Genomic DNA, 15,194 nt, shown 5'->3' with positions numbered 1-15,194 from the left:
TCCTCGATCAGGACAGCTTCTTGGCTGCTGCCACCATTTCCTTGCTCTAGCCTGGGCCCTGCCCTGCTTGAGCAAGTGTCACAAAGCGCTTCAGCTCTGCTAAGTGCCCAGAGGCACCCCACTCCGCCAGCAAGCCTCCTACCCAAAGGCACTCAGCTCTCGCTCCATGGGTTGGCGCCCACTGTAGCCACCTTGCTACAGTACTGTCTTGCTCCAGTCTCCTGGTTCTACTGCCGTTTCTCTGCCGCTGGGCTCTGCCGTGCTTGCCAACACTTCTCGCTGTCTTGCACTGTCTCCAGTGTTACAACTCTGTCTCCTAGGTCTAGGAGGTTCTCAGTGCAGGGACCTTAGGTCCAAAGGATACACTCTGCTCCCGACTCTCTTGATGATATTGAGGTCCCCCCCAACCTCTGGGATTGGTCCCCTTTAAGCCTAGCAGGATGGCAAAACTGACCAATCCCCTATAAGGATTCCATGCACCTTATTTATATGGTTCCACCCCTGCAAAGATTCCATGCACCTTATCTGCATTAGCAAAACCGTCCAATCCCTTTGGTGGGCCATAGCATTCCATTTGCACAGTCCCACTCAATTATCTCATGGGAACTACAAGACCATGGCTAGAAAGGCCATACAACAGCAACCTACTGCACCCAGATAGTCAAAGAAAGCACAGAGACCTGAAGGAAGTGAAAGAGGGGGCCAAGCAAAGGCCCAGAGGCAGGGCAGGTTTGGTGTATTTCAGAAACAGGCCATAATGGAACAGAAGAGTGAGAAGAGATGTGATAGAGCGGGGCAGGGGAGGTGGTGGTCTTAAATGGGACAGCCCTGGAAGTTCTGAGCAGAGCCATGACATGATCTGACATAGGTTTGAAAAGGGTCGTTCTAGCAGCTGTATTGAGAACACATTTTGGAGTGAGAGCTGAAGGAGGGAGGTGATTTAGGAGGTGACTCCAATGGTCCAAGTGATGGGCAAGAGTAGTTCAGACCAGGAGGGTGCCAATGGGGGTGATAAGAATAGGCTGGATATATTTTGAAGGTAGAGCTGGCAAGATTTGCTGATAGATTGGGTGTGGCATGTAAGAGAAATAGGAAAATCATAGATGACTTCAAGTTCAGAAAGAACGTACACAGCTCTAGTAGCAATAGAAGTATTTGGAACATACAACAGGGAAGCCCCATGCATTATTACACTTCCACTTAAGACTAATCCATGCCATGATTTCTCTCTGTCTGCCCTCTCTTCCCTGTATTCCTCCACCTCCTGGAAGCCTGCCTTACTGTGGTCTGAGGCAAAGCTCATTCATTCATTCATCCAACAATCATTCATGTGCTGGGCCTGGAGATTAAAAAGGCCAAATCAGGTATTGGCCATGGTTCTACCTTAACCAGACATCTGAGAGGTGTCTTTGTTAAGGGTACTGGAGCGGCACTGGAGTACTGATTCACACTTGCTGGCTGGGGGCCCAGTCAGGAAGCCTGGGCACCTTCCTTGATTTGTGAATTTTCCTTTAACTTTCAGGGCCCAACTTGTTCCACTGGGAACATTAAAACAGATAATATTTTGAGTGTCACTATGCACCAGGTCTTATGCTAAGAGCTAAATCTCATGCTAATCTTCACAAGGAGTCCCTGAGCTACGAAAAGGTTAAGCACCTGACTACTAACCCAAATGTTCGCGGTTGGAACCCACACAGAGGAACCTCAGAAGACAGGCCTAGTGATCTGCTTCCAAAAGCTCTCAGCCTTGCAAATGCTATAGAGCACTTCTACTCTGCACACATGGGGTCGCCATGGAGTCAGAATCGACTGGACAGCAACTAACAACATAATCTTCATAAACACTCCACTTCACAGATGAGAAAACTGAGGCTCAGAGAGGCGAAGGGATTTACGAAGGGTCCCAGCTAGCACGTGGCAACAAAATAAGAATTTAAAACCATGTGGGGCTCACTAAACAAAGGGGCATTCCACCGCAGCATGCTGTCTCCATTAGAACATTTATGGTGATGGATGACACTGCAGGTGTCTGACCTCGCCACTCCCCGCCCACCTCGGACATAAGTTCCTCCAAGGCAGGAACGGCGTTAGTTCATCTTTCAAAAACCCTCACCCCTCATCCCTTCCGCATTCCCGAGTCCAGGGCGCCTAGCTCAGAGCGGCATAGACGGAGCGACCTGCAAAGGTTTACCGAATAAATTAACGAACGAATGAATTACTGAATAGACGAATTCGAGTCCTGTTATGCCATCTCCGGTAAACTCTGAGCCTCGATTTCCCCAGCTGCGATACCGACCACAACAGCCTCCAGTGCCGGGTCGGGGTCGGGGAGAAGACAACGACACCAAAGGACCGCGCTCCAGCTCCTCCGAGCGGGGCTAGATGGGCAGTACGAAGGCCCACCCCCGGAGGGGCGGAGCCGGGACTCCCCTGCCGCGGCACCATTGGCCGAGCCCGCCGTCACCCGGCAGTAGTTGCAGAGGTCAGCCCCACCCACCTTCTCTTTCCCTCGGCCTCGGATCCGGCGGCGGCTGGCTTCTAGGGCTGAGCCATGGTGAGGACAATGACATCGGGCGCCATCCGCGCGCCGTAGGGCTTTGGGGCTGGAGTGACGGGCGCGGGGTGAGCCCCAGGGTCCCATCTGCCGGTCGAGCCAGTGCGGGCGCGGCGCGGCCTAGCGGAGCTACAGCCGTGTTCCTGCTTTCTGCCCCTGACGGGCCAGGAGCGGGAGAGACACGCGCACGCCAGTCGGGTCCTCAGTCTTCCAGGCTGCGCAATGGGAGTAGCGGCCCCGCCTCGTAGCAGGCTTAAGCGAGGGCGCGCCCGCCGGGGGCTCGGCTACTTTACCCGAGAAACGGCCTTGCCTCGGGACGCTGAATCTTCGCCGGGCCCGCGGAGTGCTCATGGCCGCGGACGAGGGGCATACCTTACCGGGGCTGGCCCCGTCGCCGGTGGAGGAGGAGGAGGGATAGCCCGTGGCGGCCTCGGCGGGCGACGGAGGGGGAGATGATCCCTCGGGGTGTCTGACCCGACCCCTTTTCGCGCGTAGGCCAAGATCAAGGCTCGGGACCTTCGCGGCAAGAAGAAGGAGGAGCTGCTGAAACAGCTGGAGGATCTGAAGGTGGAGCTGTCCCAGCTGCGCGTCGCCAAAGTGACTGGCGGTGCGGCGTCCAAGCTCTCCAAAATGTAAGTCCGTCAGTCAGACTTCAGCCCTCTGGGGATGAGGGGCACGTGTGCATCAGGATGGAGCGATTTTGGCTTTTTGGAATTGACTTGAGGTACTCATGCCCGTTCAATGGGTCTGTGAGCTAAAATGCTACACCCTTCCTAACCGGCCTTGCCAGGCTCACCTTGCCCACACCCAGCTGCATGGGACACACTGTGTGCTTTTCCTCTTACCTGACTTTGTCAGTGCATGTCCTTTTACCTGCAGTGCCTTTGCACACCTTCTCTGGCTGAAGAAAGAACTGGGCCTCCCTGAAGACTCATTTTAAATGCTTCCCCTTAAGTTGTACTGTAACTTTTTTATTTGCATGGATAGGAATCGGAGACTTGTGGAAGGAACATAGGTTTGGAGCCAGCAGATCTAGGTACATATCCTAGTTCTGCCACATCCGACTTGCTGGGCAGGTTGCCTCACCTTTAGTCATATGTAAAATATCCCCCGATACACAAGCTTAAAGTCGTGTGGATGGGGGAATTGAATGAGTAGGGGGAACATGTAGGCAAGTTGCATGCTGGATTCCCCAGATCTTGTTTATCAGCTATCTACTAGGGACGTACCCTGATCTCCCAAGATACCTCATGCTCAGCATGACTGTGAACTTAGCTTCTCCCCAGCTTGCTTCCAGTTTCAGCTAATCCCTCCCTCCCCCACAGTGGCATTTCTACTTCCCAAATGTCTCATTTCTCCCTCCCATGATTCCTTTAGCTCACCTGGTTGCCCAGTTGTGGCATGATTCCCTCCAGCCAGCCATCTCATGGCTGACTGAATCTGCTGGTAAAATGCTCATCTGATGGGGTCTGTGATTAGGTTGACATTGGTTAGGTCTTCCTCATCACCATCAGGATGAATTCCTTGGCTTCATATTGAAGGTTTTTCCTGATCTGCACCGCCTCTCCAACTTGCAGTTCTCCCTTAAGCCCCTTCTGCTTCCATCTCAATGAACGTATCACAGCAGTGGGCCCTCCATACCTCTCTACACTCTGCTCAAACCTCACCTCCAGGAAGCCTTCCTCTTGGGCTGGGTCAGGTGTTCCTGGGTGAATCTGGGCTGCTGCCCTATGGCAGACCCTGAATGAGCTGCCTTGGGAAGTGCTGTGTGTCTTTCTTATTTTCACTGACATCTCTCTTGTAGCCGAGTTGTCCGCAAATCCATTGCCCGAGTTCTCACCGTCATCAACCAGACTCAGAAGGAAAACCTCAGGAAGTTCTACAAGGTAAATTTAAGGCTGGAAGGGAGGGGTGTGTGGCTGCAGGGAGCAAAGTTCTGGCTCTAACCCTGGACAGAAGGGCAGCGTGAAGTGGTTCTCCTGCTGGAGTGCATGGAACTAAGCTTTACCCAGACTTAGTTAGTCTTTCCAAAGCTCCCCCACCCCCAGCATCTTGCACTGGCGTGTGGCACTTGCTTAGTGTTGCGAATGTCAAGAAATCAATTGTGTGATGGGAGTCTGGCTGGAGACATGGGTGTGAATCCACCCTTACCAGCTGAGTGACCTTGGGTAGTTTATGAGGATTGAACGTTTTAAATGTCTCTTAGTAGCACCAGTTGGTCACTGCCAAGCACTTGACATTCTCTCTTTTAAGATTAATCCCCAGGCTTACAGAGGTTAAGTTGCCCAGGGTCACCTACAAGTAATGCAGTGATGGGCCCAGCTTCCAAAGCATGTCTTGGGGAGCAGGGAGGAGTGGATTAGGTGCTCCTGGGAGATTTCCACAAGTGTCTGTCTGGTCCCTCAGCCTTGGATTTTGACAACCATTTTTTGGCCTTGTTCTTAAAATTAATGTATCATAGTTCAAAGCAGAGAAATAGAACCAGTAGGAGACATACATATCTTAAAGAAATTTATTGCAAAGAATTGCCTGTGGGGGCTGGCTAAGCAAGTCTAACATCTGTTGGGCCACCTGTCAAGAGGAAAGATCCTGGGCACAGGTTGAAGCTTCTGTCCACAGGTGGGGTTTCTTTTGGGCAGTGCTGTAGCCTTGCTTCTAAGGTCTCACCTGATGGAATGAGCGCTGCCCAGATTACTCAGGATATGCTTCCTTACTTGGTCAACTGATTAGGGGCTTTAATGACATCAGCAAAATTCCTTCACATCAACATCCGGATTGGTGTTTAAATAATATGGGCTGTGGCCAGCCAAGCTTGACACATCAAAAAAGTTAGCACAGTGTGCCTGGGCTAGTTGTCCAGGGCATGGGTGCTGCCACCCCATGATGTGTGTGCATTTGTACGTGGGAGCATTTTTCTGAGAAGTGTGTCTGAAGCTTTCAAGAGGCTCTGAGGGGACCTTGCAGAGGTGGCAGCCTAGAAGAATTGGTCTTAACGACCATCCAGTGAGTACCCTGTGTGCCCATGTCAGGGCCGCCAAACAGCCAGGCTGGAGGGAAAGACAGCCCACGCACCGCTCAGTCAGGGAGGTAGGGGAGAGGTCTCTGCCTCTGGCAGCTCTACCCAGAACTCTCTGCGATGATGGAGGTGTTCTATGGTTGTGCTATCCGATACAGTAGCCACTAGCCACATGGGGGATGTGTGAGTGGGCAGATATTTTCCTGCCTCCAAGTCCCCACCAGAGCTCGTCCTACAGTTCTCTGCCCGCAAGCTTTCATGACCTGATCCCCACTTGCTTTTGCACATACCTACCCTTGCCTCTACCCTCCAGGCTGTTGCCAGGTCTTAAGTGAAACCTTCCTTGATTCCACCACCACCACCACCACCATTGTTGGGCCACTTGTTATCTGTTGAGGGCTCCTGGAGCAGGGACTGGGTCTGATTCATCACTAAGCCAGCAGCTAGTAGAGGGCCTCATCCCAGAGAGGGCCCAGAGGACCTTTGAAGAACAAAGGGAAGACCAGTGAGAGCTGCCTTCACTGGGGAGTAGTGTGCCAGCAATGAAGAGACGATGGTCCACTCTGGGCAGGAGGGGGAGGACTTTGCCCCTTAGAGCAGAATAATCTTGGCCAAGCCAAATCTTCCCTCTGAGGCTCACATGTCAGTGGGAGCCTCCATGTGGGCAGGTTATTGGCAGGTGACACCACAGGCAGACTTTCAGCAGGCGCCGGCTGAAGCCACCACATGCACCACCTTGTGTAACTTAAAGCCAGGGTCGCAGTACCACCCCCAGGATTGGTGGGAGCTGCATGCCCCTTACTTGGATTGTGGTATGACTTTGATTCCATGGCCAGGAATGAGGCAAGTGGAAGGAGCACTAAGTTAGGATAGTGTTGACTTGGGTCGAAGCCACAGTTCTGCCAGTTTCACTGAAATCAGCACCTCTGCCAGCATCTTATCATGCTCTCCCCTGTTGGACCTTTCTCTGCTGTAGCTCCTAAACCCTGGTCCTCAGACTCACCCTGTTTCTCCCCGCCCTCATCCAGGGCAAGAAGTACAAGCCCTTAGATCTGCGGCCCAAGAAAACGCGTGCCATGCGCCGCAGACTCAACAAGCACGAGGAGAACCTGAAGACCAAGAAACAGCAACGGAAGGAGCGGCTGTACCCACTGCGGAAATACGCAGTCAAGGCCTGAGCATCTCACGTCAATAAAACACAAACTGGCTGGCCTGTTGCTTTGTGTTTGAATGTGATTCCATCAGCTGGACAGGAGAGATGGGGTGGAGGCAGGGGTGAGGCCGCAGTGGCCCTGATTGTGGTCACCAGGTTTCTGATGGATTCTAGCGAGCTTCCTGGTGTTGGGCTGCAGGAGTCTGCTGGGTGTTCTGTTACAGTTTTTGAGCCCATGGCATGGAACTGCCCTGTCTGTCCTTCCACTAGTTCATTCTGCCAGGGCCGGAGGCGGGGTTGAGGGCTAGGCGGCCATTTGTGTTGGTGTAGTGCTGTTACATCCCAGAGGTCATCTGGTCAGCACCTGGCTCTGGGTGATTGGATCAGCATGCCTAATCAGCAGCTCCAGACACTAAGAGTTTCCCATCTGGGGTGAAGGCACAGGAATGGGCCACATCCAGGATTCCCTGCCAAAAGCACAGCACTGGGCTCCGGTGGCCCTGCCTGCCCCCAGCCTCCCTTGAGGGCCTTCACTGCACCCTGAGTGCTATAACCACAGGCCTCACCTTCAGGGTCTCAATGCACTTCCCCGTGTTGCAGTCCCAGACTTTGACCTGGAAATAAAAATTCCAGATTAGAGAGGCCTTACCAGGCAGATCTAGCATCTTTGAAATCATCAAGGGATGAGTCCCAACTGGCATCTTAAACTCTTGGTTTGGGATTTGTTGCCTGTGTACATTTAAAAATGCCAGGCAAGTATTGGAACATAGAAATATCGATACCATTGACATTTGGGCCAGCCCAGACCTTGGTGCCAGGTACTAAGTACAGAGGAGGTTACCACCTAGATCCTGCCCTTTGGTACCCTTCCAGTGAGGGCAGAGGGGGATGTGGACATTTCTGGATTGCTGAGGCGTCTGGTAGGGAGGGTGGAGATGTGTCAGAAGGGGAGCTTTGCTGGAGCAGGAATTGGTCGGGAGAAGACCTGGGTTTGGGGCTGAGGGGTTGGAATTACCATGCGGGAGTAACCAGCGCTGACCAGCCACAACTCATTGGGGGAGAAAGCTAAGCTCTTCACCCAGGTGACGTGGCCCTTGAGCTGGACAAGCAGGCTGGCTGTCTGGGGCTTCCAGATGCGGATGGTCTTGTCCCAGGAGCCGGATGCCTAGACAGCAGACAGTTCTGAGCGAGTGGGTGTGGGGTCTCCATGCTCACTGGGTCCCAAAATGCCCTATGACCCTCCTAGGGTCTTAGAGTCAGCAAGGGGCTAGCCCAGACTCCAGGGCAACCCAGCTCACCAGGAGGCCAGATGCTGAGTAGCACACGCAGCTGATGTTACCACTGTGGCCCTCCAGCTTATGGTGGAAGGCCTTTGGGGTCCCAGCCCGCAGGTCCCAGATGCGCACGGTGGAGTCCCAGGAGCCAGTGGCCTAGAGGCAGGCTGCTGTGAGCGTGGACCCGCTGGCCCAAACCCACCCATCTAGTGCCTAGGCTGGCCCACTCTGCAAGGCTCATGTAAAGCATCACTGAGCCCTGCTGAATCCCCATCTCACAGATGAAATGCTCAGCAAAGTTGCCCATTTAAAATCTGGAATTCTAACCCATCCATCCAACTCAGCAGCCCATGCTCCTCCTACTACTTGGCCTAGGATGGGAAAGTGGGCATGGGGCTCCAGTTCCCCTCATCCTGCAGGGCCACTGAGGTGGGGGCCAGGGCAGAGGTGGCATGGGCTCACCAGACAGTCCGCACTGGGTGAGAAGTCGCTGCTCTGGACAGAGTCACCGTGCCCAAGTAAGAGGCGCAGCATCTGGCCTGACTGGAGGAGAGAGGCCTGAGCTGCAGGAGGCAGTGGAGGGCAGCCAAGAAACCTTGGGGTGCCAGGTTCTAGGCCTCTGAGACCCAGGCCTTCCTTGCAGGACTGCCAGACTAATATGACACACAACACAGGGTCTGGGGAGGCTTCCAGGGCCTTGACAAGGAGAGGAAGTGCAGCCCAGGCAGGAGGAACCCCATATTGCAAAGGTCTTAAGGCGTGAGGGCTGGTATGTGCGGGGAGGCCTGGAGAGGTGGCAGCAGTCAGATGTGAGGGGCCTTGGATGCCAGGTATGGGCATGGGTGATGGGGAACCACAGAAGGGTTTGAGCAGAAGGGCAAGGCTGTGTAGGAACAACCTAGAGCCAGAGTGGAGGGTGTGGGTTTCCTCCGGATCCCAGGCTGCTGGCTGCCCCTGCAGGACTGGCTGGGCCCCAGCCCTTCCATGTACCTGTACCTCCCAGAGCATCACCCTCTTGTCCCAGCCACCTGATGCCAGCTGCCTTGAGTCAGGACTGAAGCTGACTGTCTCCACGCTCCGTTGGTGACCTGCAGGCACCAGCCCAGGGTTGGGGAGGAAAGGGGGTGGACTAGGACATGAGGTCCAAAAGAGAACTCAGGTCTGGCTGCTTGACTCCCAGTCCTACCCCGCCCACTCACCCTTCAGGACCTGCAGACACTTGGCTCTTGCCACATCCCACAGGCGGATGGTGCAGTCACAGGATGTGCTGGCAAAGAGGCGGCCATCAGGGGAGAAGCGGCAGAACTTCACGGGGCCTGGGGCAGCAGCCATGGTCAAGGAACAGGACACTGCCCTCGACCCCCTGCTCCTGGTGTCTAACCCCTGCTAACTTCTCCAGCCTCTTCACCTAAATCCCCTCACCTACTCCCACCTTTCCCAATACCTGGACTTCCATGTCTTTGCCTATGCTGAGCCCTCAGCCTGGAACACTCAACTCCAGCTTACCCTTCTGGAGAGGTTCATGGCTTCCTTTGAGGTCCCCTGGACTTTCCCCCATTATAGCATTAATCAGCCTGTCCTGTAACTGCCTGATTTTTTTTGGGGGGGAGGAGGGGGACTTCTTAATAATAATAGTTACATCTACTGGATCCTTACGGGGTGCCAGGCACTTTATTTGCATTATCTCATCTGATAGGGTAGCTACTACTATACCCATTCTAAAAAAAAAAAAAAATTGCCATCAAGTCAATTCCAACTCATAGCGACCCTATAGGACACAGTAGAACTGCCCCATGCAGTTTCCAAGGCTGTAAATCTTTATGGAAGCAGACTGCCACATCTTTCTCTCACAGAGCAGCTGGTGGGTTCAAACTGCCGATCTTTCGGTTAGCAGCTAAGTATTTAACCACTGTACTACCAGGGCTCCTTATTCCCATTCCATAGAGGAGGAAATAGAGGCTCAGAGGAGTTATTATGACTTGACCAATATCATATAATCAAAGAGGTGGTAGGTAGGATCTAAGCCCAGGTCTGTTAGACTTGGAAGCCCTAGGGACCAGGTTCTGTCTCCTTGTCCTCCTGCCCCAGCCCTGTCCAGGCTAACATGCAATGATGCCCCCTCAAACGGCAGAGGTCATTGTGGTGGGCTCTGCAGAATGCCAGAACAGACCCATGCGCCTTGGTCGCCCCATTCAGGCTGCAGGAGTCCCACCTGTGTGGCCACCCAGCTTCCACAACAGCCGCCCGCTTTGGGTCTCCCAGCCGTACACACAGCCATCATCTGAGGCTGTAAGCAGCGTCTGGCCGTTGGGGGAGAAGGCAGAGGAGTTGACCTGGAAGCAGAGAATGAAAGTAGTCCAGCCTTGGGGCAGGAAACATCTATCTACTCATCCCTGATCCCCGACTCCTAAACACTGCCCCAGGAGCCTAAGGTTGGAGCTTGGCCTCAGTCTAGAACCAGAGCCCAGAACCCAAGGCCCTCTCTGCAGCTAGAGACCAAAGCCTGGAGCCCTTTCTAGAACCAGAGTCGAGAACTCAAGAGTCCTTTGTGAAACCATAACGTAAGCCTATTCTGGAGCTGAAGCCCAGACCCAGGGGTGTAGAGTCTACTTTGAGCCTTTTCAGTTAACAAAGTCTACTCTAGACTCAAGGTCCAGAGCTGGAGCCCCTACTACACAGAATCAGCAACCACTCACACCCAGACCCAAAGCCAGGAACCTAAATTCTGGGCAGAACCGGGCTGGGCCTCACCTCCCCGCGGTGCCTGCCGAAGTATTTCACTCTCCCCACGGCCAGCTTCCCCGGGGCCCCGCTGTTCATGGGCCCCGGGCCGTCCAGCCCCAGCGGGCTCGCTCCGAGGTGGCTCCTAGGGCGGGAGGGGGGGCGGGGGCGAGTACTGTGTACAAGCGGTCTCTATAGTAATCGGGGCGGGGTGCGCAACCTCGATGGGGTCTATGGGAAGCCATTAGAAACGAGAGCCAGCGAGAGACAGCTCTCACGAGGGAGGTGGGACCGCGGCAGAGAGGCTGCAGGCGGCCCCAAAAAAGGACTTCCCATCCTGGCCCCTGCCAGCGCCCCGGCTGGCGGGACAAGGCGGTGGTCATGGCGGCCACTAGAGGGCGCGCCAGTCCCACACACCGCTCCCTCTCCTACGGCTGCTCAGAGCTGGTGCCTCGCGGCATCGAGTTTACAAAGAGCCAGGCAGGCCCCACTGAGGTAGGGCGAAAGTAAGCCCGTTTCCCCATCTGGACAGTGGAGAGAATCACCCTTGCCCCACGAGGCTCCAGGGTTGACCCCAGCATAGGGCCTGGCACATGGGAAGTGCCCATGAGGGCCTGCTCCGGGAACAAAGGCTCCTTTCCTCCAGGAGTGACCAGCCCCAACCAAAACTGAGGAGTTCCCACAAGAGGGCTGGGGACATAACCATCCCTGCCCTCCAGGCGTGGGGAGCAAGAGACAATGTGTGTGAAACGCAAAGCATTAAAAAGTGGAGTCACTATGTCTGATAAGGGTCTAGTATCCAGAATCTATAAAGAACTCCTACAACTCAACAACCAAAAGACAAACCACCCAATCAAAAAATGGACAAAGGACTTGAACAGATATTTCTCCAAAGAAGATATACAAATGTCCAACAAGCACATGAAAAGATGTTCAACGTCATTAGGGAGATTCAAATAAAAACCACAGTGAGATACCACTTCACATTCGGTAATATGGCTAGAATCAAGAAAATGGAAAATAAGTGTTGGGAACAATGTGGAGAAATTGGAACCCTCATCTGTTGCTGGTGGGAATGTAAAATGGTGCAGCCTCTGTGGAAATAGTTTGGCAGTTCCTCAGTAAGCTAAACATAGAATTACTATGTTATTGTTGTTGGATGCCGTCAATCCCGACTCATAGTGACCCTATGTGACATAGGGTTTTCTTGGTTATAATCTTTACGGAAGCAGATTGCCAGGTCTTTCTCCCTCAGAGCTGCTGCTGAGCACTTAACCATTGTGCCACCAGGGCTCCTTAGTATCACCATAAGACCCAGCAATTCCACTCCTACGTATATACTCAAAAGAATTGGAAACAGGTATTCAAAAACAAAAATGTGTACACAAATATTCATAGCAGCACTATTCACAACAGCCAAAAGGTACAAACAATCCAAATATCCATCACCTTTTGCAGCGATAAAAATGTTCTGGAACTAGATAGTGGTGATGGTTGCAAACACTGTGGATGTTCTAAATGTCACTAATGGTAAATGTTATATGGTAAGTGTTATGTGTATTTTGTCACACTTTTTTTAAAAGCTTTGAAAAAAAAAAGTAGGGTCACTATTGTTAACATTCCCGGCAGCACAAAATGTGCCCTCTGAGGACGTGGAGGCCTGGAAGGGGGCCCCGGGGAGATGCCAAGATCCTTGGATAGCTCAACCTGAAACCTGGAGAGAACAGGACTTGGTTTCAATGTGCGTTTTACAGATGAGGAAACTGAGGCCCCAAGAGGTGGAGGGACTTGCCCAAGGTCAATCATCTGGTAGGAGTGGAACTGAGGTTTTATCCCATGTCTGTCCGACTCAGGGGATCTATATTAGAACCACGTGCCTTGAACTCCAGGGGGCTCACAGCAGACAGGGAGGCCCCTGGCTCCTGGCAGGAGCCCTGGTGGCGCAGTGGTGGAAGTACTCAGCTGCTAACCAAAAGGTCGGCAGTTTGAACCCATCAGCCGCTCCTCGGGCTCCCCTAAAGTTTACAGCCTGGGAAATCCTACGGGGCAGTTCTGCTCTGTCCTATAGGGACGCTATCAGTCGGAATTGACTCGACAGCAAGCAACAACAACTGGCTCCTGGTACATCTGGGAAATTGAGGCCCAGAGGGGTAAGACTTTGCCCAGGCACCCAGGGCCTCCATAGCAGAGCTAGGGCTAGGGCCCAGTTCCTTCTCCACAGCTGGGCAGGGTGGGACAGAGACACACCCCCACCCCCACAACTCCCCACTGTTTAGCGGATTCCAGGCTGCTTCGGGGCAGGGGAGGGGCAGCTGGGCTTTGGGAATGCTAGGGTTCCCAGAGATGACTCACACCCCTCCCCCACAGACCTCTTTGCCAGAAATGCTTCTCACGAGAGCGAGAGCTCGCTCAAGAGATTGAGTTCGGTGGTGCTTCTGCTCTATTTTAGACCCCAGTTAGTCAGTGGAGAGGGTGATAATGGCGGCTTTGAGGTGGGCGCCACCCCCACCCCAGCTCCCAGAGGGCCCTGGCCACTGAGTTAGCTCCTCAGGGATGGTCTGAGCTGGGCTCCCCACGACACAGCTCCCCAGGCCCTCTTCTCCTCCCTCTGCCTAGGCTCCCCCAACTCCATGACACCTCTGGACATGTTCCCCAACTAGCTGGTTGCTTCTGCTGTACCTGGAAGCCCAGAGCCACCTAGCTCATCCCAGCCCATCACTCCCAGAACCCTCTGGATAAACCTCATCCACCAGGCCCTGTGGTCACTTAGAAAGCAGGAGTGGAGCTGGGATTAAAATCTATCGGCTTGACTCAGGAATCTGTGGTTGGAACCACCTGTCATGAATCTCAGGGGCTTCAGGGGCCAGAACACCATGCCCACCTCTCCTGCCTCATCTTGCCCCCACCCCCACCTTGCTCCCTCAGCTCAGCCACACTGTCCTTCTTTCCATCCCTCCATCTTCACTCCCACCCCGGGATACCTGGACTGTTCTTCCTCACACTCTTGGCCTGATTCTCACTCACCCTTCAGATCTAATGGAAACACACCTCCTCAGGGAGGCCTTCCCTTGCCCACTTACCAAGGCTCAGTTAGAGCCCTTGCCCCAGAGATGGGGTGTTGGAGCCACAGGGCCTGGGTTAAACCCTGTGTCTGCCAACACCAACTCTGTGACCTTGGGCACTCCAACTGATCACTCAGTGCCTCAGTTTCCTCATCTATAAAATGGGGTACTCACAGTGGTTGCCTCATGGAGTCATTGTGAAGAGTTGATGAGATGATACACATCAACGGCACCTGAGAAGGTGCTCAGGGACAGGAGCAGCTGCTGTTGTCCTGGGGCTTTGGCTCAGGGGAAGGGGGTATGGAAAGGAGGCTGTTAGTGACCCTAACTTTTTTTTTTCAAAGCTTTTTAAAAAAGTGTGACAAAATACACATAACACTTACCATATAACATATTACATTTAGACACAAAGCTCCCTGTGCCCTTTGCCAGGCTCACCCAGGGGGCCACAGCCCAGGGATGCCTCATGGCATAGAGAGGGCCTGGTGACCAGGGGCTGTCTAGCTTCATGCCCAGCAGAGCCTGGGAGTGTGGCCAGCCCTGGGTTTGTGCAGGGGCTGCACCTGCAGGGTTTGATCCATTTGTGGGGGCACAAGAGGGTTATAGTCATAGTGGCAGCAGAACAGTGTTTCTGGGGTACCCAGATCCCAACCTCTGCCACTGGGGTCCTTGGGGCATTTCCCACCCTTGGCTATTGCCTCCTTCTCCTTAGGGAGCCAGCCACGTTCTCTCCTCCCTCAGCCCAGGATGCCCAGGATGAATGCTGCCCTGGCTTTCCCCACCACCACCCCAACACCTGCAGGTGCCACAATGCTGGGACCAGCCTCAGGCTTCTCTTTTCCTCAAAGCGCCTGCTTTCCCAGGAGGCTCCTTGGTTTCCTCTGAACCTGCTGTGGGTACACAACCTACCACACTTAGAAGAGAAAACCGGAGTTTCAGAGAGGGAAGTGACCTGCATGAGGTCACACAGCAAGTAAGTAATGGAGCTGAGATTCAAACCCACGCCAAGGACCGAGCCCCCAGCTCATTGCTTGCACCAGACTCCCTCTTTTAATATGGATCGAATGAGCAACTGAAAGGTTGGGGAATGAGCTCCCACCCCTGCCCCCCACACCGCTGTGAATGGAACCTCACTGCCCCATAAGCCAAAAAACCAAATGCGTTGTGGTCGAGTCGATTCTGACTCATAGCAACGCTATAGGACAGAGTAGAACTGCCCCATAGCGTTTCCAAGGAGCGGCTGGTGGATTCGAACTGCCGACTTTTTGGTTAGCAGCTGAGCTCTTAACCACTGTGCCACCAGGGCTCCTCACTGGCCCATAGGATAGTCTATTCCATCAAGGAACAACTCTCACTCTTGAGAAGTTCTCTTGAGTCAGGATCTGCCTTACATTACCTAATAGTTGAAAATGGG

At 53.6% G+C, this 15,194-nt stretch overlaps 2 protein-coding genes across 2 annotated transcripts; one reads left to right on the top strand and one right to left on the bottom strand.

Moving 5' to 3' along the window:
* The first annotated feature begins 2,459 nt into the window (after nt 1–2,459).
* RPL35 (ribosomal protein L35) lies at nt 2,460–6,787 on the top strand. The gene is made up of 4 exons (XM_023730723.1): nt 2,460–2,554; nt 3,050–3,186; nt 4,359–4,440; nt 6,599–6,787. The coding sequence occupies exons 1-4, from the start codon at nt 2,552–2,554 to the stop codon at nt 6,746–6,748; spliced, it is 372 nt and encodes a 123-aa protein (XP_023586491.1). The 5' UTR covers nt 2,460–2,551; the 3' UTR covers nt 6,749–6,787.
* A 136-nt stretch (nt 6,788–6,923) lies between these two features.
* WDR38 (WD repeat domain 38) lies at nt 6,924–10,817 on the bottom strand. The gene is made up of 9 exons (XM_004375657.3): nt 10,749–10,817; nt 10,210–10,330; nt 9,197–9,313; nt 8,988–9,085; nt 8,460–8,540; nt 8,022–8,153; nt 7,739–7,888; nt 7,290–7,337; nt 6,924–7,190 (listed from the first exon to the last, which is right to left on the bottom strand). The coding sequence occupies exons 1-9, from the start codon at nt 10,815–10,817 to the stop codon at nt 7,116–7,118; spliced, it is 891 nt and encodes a 296-aa protein (XP_004375714.1). The 3' UTR covers nt 6,924–7,115.
* Between the last annotated feature and the right edge of the window lie 4,377 nt (nt 10,818–15,194).

The sequence above is a fragment of the Trichechus manatus genome, unplaced genomic scaffold (assembly GCF_000243295.1).
Source record: "Trichechus manatus latirostris isolate Lorelei unplaced genomic scaffold, TriManLat1.0 scaffold00038, whole genome shotgun sequence".
In the NCBI taxonomy this organism is placed as follows: domain Eukaryota; kingdom Metazoa; phylum Chordata; class Mammalia; order Sirenia; family Trichechidae; genus Trichechus; species Trichechus manatus.
The sequence above is the reverse complement of the archived record's forward strand: the minus strand, read 5'-3'. Positions and strand labels throughout refer to the sequence as shown.

Coding starts and splice junctions, on each gene's coding strand:
- RPL35 (XM_023730723.1), top strand. Junction 3,187..4,358: donor GCGTCCAAGCTCTCCAAAAT/GTAAGTCCGTCA, acceptor TCTCTCTTGTAG/CCGAGTTGTCCGCAAATCCA. Junction 4,441..6,598: donor ACCTCAGGAAGTTCTACAAG/GTAAATTTAAGG, acceptor GCCCTCATCCAG/GGCAAGAAGTACAAGCCCTT.
- WDR38 (XM_004375657.3), bottom strand. CDS start 10,817: ATGAACAGCGGGGCCCCGGGGAAGCTGGCCGTGGGGAGAGTGAAATAC. Junction 9,086..9,196: donor GTGTCTGCAGGTCCTGAAGG/GTGAGTGGGCGG, acceptor TGGTGCCTGCAG/GTCACCAACGGAGCGTGGAG. Junction 7,191..7,289: donor AGTGCATTGAGACCCTGAAG/GTGAGGCCTGTG, acceptor TGCTTTTGGCAG/GGAATCCTGGATGTGGCCCA.